Genomic DNA, 8,584 nt, shown 5'->3' on the forward strand with positions numbered 1-8,584 from the left:
CGACAAGAAGCTTCTAATTTCTACCGCGATATAACGTCGTCACCGTCAACCCGGAGTTCGTGGCTGACTAGGAAGGGCCCTTAAAGCCCACTAAATAAGTTTACAGATAAGTATTTTGAAAAAAGAAATAATTTTATTTCGGGAACAAGTATATATGTATATACATATATTACATGCAAGATTGGGAAAAAATTAGTTAATTAATTAAAAGTTAAATGAGAGATTTTAAGAAGATAATAACTTTTAACTCAATTTAAATAATTTTAAATGAGTAAACTTTTAACTTTAATTAACTAATTATGTTTAAAACACATAAACTTTAATTTATTAACATTTTTTCTAAGTTAAAAAATTTTTTTGTTTTCATAAACGTCAATGTTATTTTTTCGATAAAATTTTACACATTAGAGAATTATTAGTTTAGATAAAACTCAATAATCGTAATGGACGCGACGCTTTCAGTGTTCAAAGGTGAACGGAAGTCGATAAACTTAGGATGCATTTTGTTTTTATACGCATTGTGTGCATAATGCGCAATTTTATCTTTGTTTAACATTCAGGTGAACAACAAGGGTAAATAATGCATTGTGTATGAACTATAGATAAAATCACACAATAGCGTTTATATTATATTAGCAGCAATAGCAACAGCAATGCTCTTCGCGATGTCCCGAACACAATTTTATTATTAGAATAAAAAGTCTAGTATGCTTATTAAAGCAAATCAAATATTAAAATTTGTTTATCCATGTTGTAATTGTTTTATTATTTAGATTCAACGCAAGATCATTTTTACAAATTACGACATTCTGATTCACTGTAATGCTTTTAAAATTAATTCTTAATTTAACTTGAGCTAATTTAATCTTATCTCAACTTTAACTTTAAATTACTTTTTTGTTTATGCAATTTTAAACGTAACTAAATTAATTTTCTAAGCCATTAACTTTGAGTGTCTATGACTAATTTAATCTTATCTCAACTTTAACTAAATTACCTTTTTGTTCATGCAATTTTAAACGTAACTAAATTAATTTTCTAAGCCATTAACTTTGAGTGTCTATGACTTAGTTAAAGAAAAATATTAACTTACCTAACGTTGATTATATATACATTATATGTTCTAAGGATTTTATTGCTTGTTGTTTAGAAATTTAGTCAAATAAGATAAAAAATATAATAAGATTGTTTTAATTATACACATGGTTACAAAATATCCTCACTTGTAAATGGAGACTATACGTGTCGCATACACCAGAGGATTCAGTAACAACTTAGCTTATTCTTCCTCAGACCGAGGATTGTTCTCAGAAGTGATAAACGCGTGCAACTACTTCTTTGCTACTGACAGCGAGATCCTTTTTCGTGATACACAGCAAACAAAAATGAATTGAAATAGGTAAATAGAAGTGAATTCATTTCGGCATTTCCAAATTGGCGCTTCTGATTTTTCGAATCCATTTGAATCCAAAAATATAATATAATACGGACATTAATACGTCAGAATTCAACATGGTGAATAGCTCAATTCGTATTTCAATTTATTTGAATCCAAAAATAATATAATAAAAACATGAATACATCTTCGGACTCTAAATTAAGCGCCAACTCGGATAAATTAAAATGAATTACAATTTGCAATTTATTATGAATTAATTTTCTGGGTATCCCACTCAATAAATGAGAATGGAAATAGATTGGAAAAAAATGTATTTCAACGTTCGCGAATGCATACTTCTAAAAATCTAAATCCATTTTAATGATCAAAGTTCTTGTATTTATTTATTTATAAAAATTGCATGAAGCACATTCTAAGCCATTCAATGCCATTCAATAAAAAAACATTCTGCTTTAAAAAGTAAATTGTGAATACTGATTAATTCAAAATTTTAGATAGGAAAAATGCAATTTTTTTTAAATTTAATTAAATTCAAAAAAAGTTTTTCCGTGAAAATGGATGATGAATGTTATTCAATTAAAAATTGTCACTAAGAAATGCATTACTTCAATTCATCTAAATCCAAAAAATATTATATTATATTAATATTATATTATATTCGTATTATGACAAAATAGAAATGAATTTATTTTTCCACGGAGGCCAATCAAAAAATTAAAAAATTTTAATCCATTTTAATCCTTTCCCATTTATTGAGTAATAAAACGCATTCAACTTAGAGTCTGTCATTGGAAAGAAATTAGAAATTATCAGAATGAAATACGAGATCGTAGAAAAAATATCAAAGGCATAAAACATAGCAGCATATCTTACAGCTTTTCATTGCAGTAAACGAAAATGGATTGAAATAAATTTGATTTCTTGGAAATGAATGCATTCCTATTCCATAAAATGCGAATAATGTTTCCTATTCACAATTTTGAATGAGTAGCATTCGTGGTCTATTTTCATAAATAAAAACTTTGCTTTGAATTAATTTAAATAGATTGCAGCAATAAGGCATTTTCTGTCACAATTTTGAGTAACATTCATGGTCCATTTTTACGGAAAAAGTTTTTTTAAATTCGATTGGATTGAAAAAAAATCTGCATTTGCTACCCAGAACTTTTAATAGTTTTAATTAATCAGTATTTACGATCAATTTTTTAATCAACTCATTTTTGAAATGAAAGACATAAAAAAATGTAATTTATATAAATAAATACAAAGGCATTGGACACTGAAATGAATTTTCAGAAGTACACATTTGCGAAATGGATTCTTTTCATTTTAATCCATTTTATTTTAATCCATTTTTGTTTATTGAGTTGTAAATACTGTTTCGAGTAGGATAATCGATGGTGACTTGTCTTCTCCAACAATCCTCATCCAAGGAAGTCTTCGAAATGATCGACATAAGTGTCATCGTTTCCGAACGCGTTCGGCATCAAGAATCTAGCATCTCCTTGTGCGTGTGTGTGTGTTTATATTTTAGTATATGTTAAATTTATATAGATAACGCTTATATTTTGCTTAAAGATTATATAAGATTATATATGTCACATCGTGAACACTTTCCCTTTTTTTCCTGCTAATTAGATGTAGTGTAGGTACTTATAGCGATATTCCTATGTTAATTAATTAATGTTGATACTCCGCCTCCGTGGAGCAAATAGATACTAAACCGCCTAGAGTGCAATATTTTAGCATTTAAATCAATTTTTTTTTCAATTTGTTATTGTAGATATATTTCTTCTAAATTATATTTATATTGTATAAAATTATATAAAATAATGAAGAAAAAAAGGAGCTAATGAAGGTCGAACGCGATACTTGGAACGTGTAAAATTCAATCGTTTTAATAAATATTATATCATCATAACAGCAGTTGAATGTTTAGTCTCTGATTTGAGTTATCTTAAAAGTTTCATTGAAATCGGTGGTGGGACATTTTCGGAAAATCAGCCATCGAATGATCTTAGAAAGGCAATACATCAAACGTACGGTAGAGAGAATAGAGGTCAAAACGTAACGTGGAATCACAGAACATTGGTAAATAAATATAAAATAAATATAAAAAATAAGTGAAAGTTGCAGTCAAAAGATAGTCAGAATTTAAAAATTGTAGAAATATAACAACCAGTCCAGAATATTAAGTGTATAGAAAGGCAATACATCAAACGTGGCAGAGAGAATAAAAATAAAAACGTAACGTGGAATCGCAGAACATTGATAAATAAATATAAAATAAATATAAAAAACAAATGAAAGTTGCAGTCAAAAGATAGAATTTAAAAATTATAAAAATGTAAAAATCAGTCCAGAATATTAATTAATGTGTATACACAATCACAGTCAATATGGAAATGCTTTGAATCTTCGTTTCTTTTTATTTTAAATAAGTTATTCTATGCATTATGTCTATAATTTTATTTATGCTTATAATTATACTTTTACGCACTTCTGCGCCAGAAACAATAGACTAACAGTTCTGTATTACCTATATGTGTGTCAGTCGACGATATAAGCATCAATTAAGATATATAATTATATATTTTCATATGTATTTATATGTTTTTATATGAAAAATCTTTTTACACGGGGGGATATATGAAAAAAGAGAAATATTTGGGAATCCCACAAATTGAGTGAAACAATTAAATTTAATGAACCAAATCGAGATCTGCGAATCGTTTCTGTCTCGAGATGGAACAACGCGGAATCGCTTTTTTGAAACGTTTGATGACTGGGGACAAAAAATGGATTATCTACAACAATATTATAAACGCAAGAAATCTTGATCCAAGCCTGATGAATCGTAGTAAACGGTTGCCAAAAGCGAATTGCACTCACAGAAGCTCCGTATTTGATGGGACTGGCAAAACGTGGTGTATTACGAACTGCTCCCGCAAAAAGCTAATCAAGGAAATTAATAAATTAATCAAGCGGCCGGAATTGGTAAACAAAAAGAGTTGTCTTCTACCACGACAACGCAAGACCATATCTTTAGCGACACGGTAAAGATTGCGCATGTTCAGCTAGGAAATGATGCCTCATCCGCCGTACTCGCTCAACACTTGTTCCGTACTTGCTCCTCCGAATTACCATATTTACTCTGCAGAACCATCTTGATGGGAAATAATTTAATTCTTTGGAGGCTGTCAACAATGGATTAGACGAGTTTTTCGCTCATAAATTCTGGACCCTCTACACAAGCTTTATGAAGTTATCAGAAAGATACAACAAAAGATAATCGATCAAAATGATCAATGCAACAGATTAATAGAGTTATTATAATAGATTGAATAAATTCTTTGTTTTATTTTAAGGGAAAAAAACGACCCAAACTTTCCGCCAATATACTATATAGAGACCATAGTTTTAAGTTTTTATATTATTTATTATATTAAATATTCATTATAAAATAATGTAACTTTAAAATTTAATATTTTAACATTACAAAAACATTACAAATCGTTACTTTATAATAAGTAACGCGCGCGCATTATTTTTAAAATTAGTAACAAGAGTTTTTAAAAAAGTAACACATTATTTTTATGAAATAACATTCCCAATGATTTATCAATGATTATAGAAATGTTTGATAATAACGTATCTCGACCGATGATATACGTGCTTATATCCAAAGCAGGACACAGGTATGACCTACACATGACACAGGAAATTTGTCTTAATTTTGATTTTAAATATAATAATTATCAAAAAAAGCGAAAACTTAGGATCGTATTAAATAAAATACATTTTAAATGTACGTATGTAATTGCTAATTATAGTTTTTCCTAGGAAACGTATATTAATTAATCTTACAAAGAATATATTTTAAAACGTACTCTTATTAAACAGGGAAGGTTTTTTTGTGGCTACGTCTATTCGGAGGCACTATTATTTGCAGCAGCTACTCTGTATTCTTCTTGTCACCTATTATGTGTTACCGGTGTGATCCTCATTAGCAATACTCTGCGTCATAGCTATTGTGATATTGATATCACAATCAAAGACAAGTTATAAGAGGCATTAATAAACGAAGATAATGACTCAATATCTAATCAAGGATATTTTTAACCACAACCCACACTGTATAAAATATTTTTTGTGAATCATTTTATAAAATTTTTTCTTAAATATTTCGAAATATTTCGTAAACACTTGTAAAACATTTTAAATTATTTCATTAAAATGTTTTACAAAAATATTCTAGAAATATTATACAAATATCGTAAAAAATATTTCTGTTAAAACATTTCGAAAACTCTGATTTCCTAGACATATTTATATTGCAGAAATATTTCAAATGTTGCATGAAACATTTTGGAAATTTTGGAAATTTTTAATATTTTATGTTGTGTAGGAGATAACTGTTGATATTTCAATAAGAAAAAACGAATGTAAAATATAATCACAAGATAAATGTTAAGTGATTAACTAAACGTGAGAAGAGAATAACCTTATATGTATATTTTAACAATATGAACTAAGCCATGCATTCTTTACATTATAAATTTTATGATTACTGATAAGTACATTAAGAACCATTTTGTAGAGAGTACAAAAATAGCGTATAATAGGTGTACAAAGAAGAATAAAAAATAATGCCTCCAATGATGTAGCCACAGAAAAACACCTTCTCTATTGAAATAAAAGTACATTTTAAAATATATTTTCTGCAAGATTAATGTAAGTATCTTAGGAAAAATTAGCGACTATACGTTTAAGAATATTTTTTATCTGCCACAATCCCAAGTTTCCGCTTTTCTTTTATAATTACTTATCTAAATCAAAAGACAAGATTTTAACTGTATATGAAATTTTTGCACTACATATATTTGTCTGTGTGAATAAAAGTTATATACAGTCCTTAAAATGTTCCAATCATTATTACGAACAACTTCCAATTAATGGCTTTTAATGGCTAGTTTTTTCATTTAATGTTTAATTTATTTTAACGACAAGAGGAGATGTTTACATTTTTTTTATATACATACATTTTTTCTATATTTGCATATTTTATAAGAAAAGATACAAAATGGAATTCATGCGAAATTAAAATCGGTAAAAATGTAATCATTTTATAATCTAGGAAAAAATATCTTAGAAAAAAATTGCACAATTTCACTACAGATATTAGTCGTTCTTCAAATATTATTAAAACATCAATTATCCTGTTCCAACAAATGAAGTTTAAAAAAATTATACATTAATATATAAATTATTTATAGAGAGAGAAATTGTATTTTTATATTATTTCGTAAGTTATGTTACATTTTTTTTTAATATAAAACAAAATTATTTTCAATGTAAAAGAATAAATTTATTTGACTTTTGTGTTTTATTAATTTTTTCTCTCTATAAATGTCGGTTTTTCTGCTTCGATCAACTCATCGTAATAATCGACATGATCGGCCGAATTATATTTATGTGCTTTCAAGACTTGCACAAGACGATTGACAGTCTGTTCTGTAGTCAACACGGTTTTCGATTCTTTCATCTCATTGAACATTTCTTTAGATTTGGGATCAGCAATTTTGTCGCATGCCATTACAAACATATCCGTGTCCACAGGTCCCGGTGAGTAACTTAGCACGTTAACATCAGGGTTTTCCAGAGCAAAGACCTACAAAGAAAAAACAGCATAAAAATATATTATCTATCTCGTGACTACATAGATAAAGTATATTAAAAAATATTCAGCGAACGAAAATGAATTGAAATGGATAGAAATGAATTCATTCGACATTTCCGAATTGGCGCTTCTGAGTTTTCGAATCCATTTGAATTCAATAATAAACATGAACATGAATACATCAGTATACAATATGATGAACAGCTCATTTCGCATTTCAATTAATTTAAATCCCAAAGTAATACAATACAGATATAAATACATCCGAATTCAACGTGATAAATAGCTCATTTCGTATTTTAATTTATTTGAATAAAAAAATAATAATAACAGAGACACGAATGTGCATCTCCGGACTTTAAAAGCATCAATTCGGATAAATTAAAATGAATTGCAATTTTCAATTCATTTGGATTAATTTTCCTTTGCTGGGTGCATATATATATATATATATGTGTGTGTGTGTGTTTGTGTGTATGTATGTATGTATATATTACCTTAAAGTACATTTCTCGTGCTGCTTTCACTGAAGCGTATTGGCTACAACCAGCGCACGGTTGAATTGCGAATAAGGATGTAATGTTGACAATCGTCTTCTTAATAGTTTTACTAGCAAACGTATTCATGACCACAGCGTTTAATACGGTAGGCACGAAAAAGTTCAGATCGTAGAATTCCCTCCAGACGTTCACGTCCAACATATCGTTTGCCGATTTGGAGATATCGCCCATCGCACCAACATTATGTACCAGGACCACTCGATCAAACGCGCTGGGAGTGGTTCCCCTCAAAGATTCCGATATGAATTCTAGGATACATCATAAAAATAAAATCTTTATGAGAATAAAATTCTTTCCGTCATTGCATCTCTATCCCAGGTAGCACCTTGAAAACGTTTCTAATTCTAATTCTAAAGTGATTAAAATGTCCACTTGAAAAACGTTTAAAGAAACGTTTCTTTTTGGTTAAAAAGAAAAAAAACGTAGAAAAATATAATCGAAATATCATTTTTTTCTTTATCTGTAAAAAAGTTTGCTTGAAAAGAACGAATGCGCAAACTTTTTTACAGATAGAGAAAAAATAATATTTCGATTGCGCGAAAATATATTTCTCTGCGTTTTTTTTTAACCATAAAGAAATGTTTTTTTAAACGTTTTCCGAGTGGACATTTTAGCCACTCAGAAACGTTTGCAAGAGTCGGTTATGAAACGTTTCTGAAACGAATACGTGCTACTACCTGGGATGTGCAGTGGCGGACAAAAGAAAGTTTAAAGTCGGAACCCGTGTGTTTGTAAGTGTTGGTAACTTTAGTAGTACTATAAATTGTTTTTTTTTGTGTGATGCTGGTCACACTGAACTACTCCGCGGCATCTCGCCACTTTAAATGATATAGATCTTCTTTTGTTTATTTCACCTTTTTGCATTGTTCATAATCTTTTTTTGTACGGGATTCCGGCGGATGGACTTTTTTCCATTACTTCCATTCATATCTATGTAGGTAATTA

At 28.7% G+C, this 8,584-nt stretch overlaps 1 protein-coding gene and 1 pseudogene across 1 annotated transcript; both read right to left on the bottom strand.

Moving 5' to 3' along the window:
* The window catches only part of LOC105450580, an 18,494-nt pseudogene that overhangs the window by 6,184 nt on the left and 3,726 nt on the right, over positions 1–8,584 (bottom strand).
* Positions 6,729–7,914, bottom strand: LOC105450579 (sepiapterin reductase-like). Its single transcript, XM_011690509.1, has 2 exons — positions 7,577–7,914; positions 6,729–7,070 (listed from the first exon to the last, which is right to left on the bottom strand). The coding sequence occupies exons 1-2, from the start codon at positions 7,808–7,810 to the stop codon at positions 6,789–6,791; spliced, it is 516 nt and encodes a 171-aa protein (XP_011688811.1). The 5' UTR covers positions 7,811–7,914; the 3' UTR covers positions 6,729–6,788.

The sequence above is a fragment of the Wasmannia auropunctata genome, unplaced genomic scaffold (assembly GCF_000956235.1).
Source record: "Wasmannia auropunctata unplaced genomic scaffold, wasmannia.A_1.0 LD336060.1, whole genome shotgun sequence".
NCBI classification, from domain to species: domain Eukaryota; kingdom Metazoa; phylum Arthropoda; class Insecta; order Hymenoptera; family Formicidae; genus Wasmannia; species Wasmannia auropunctata.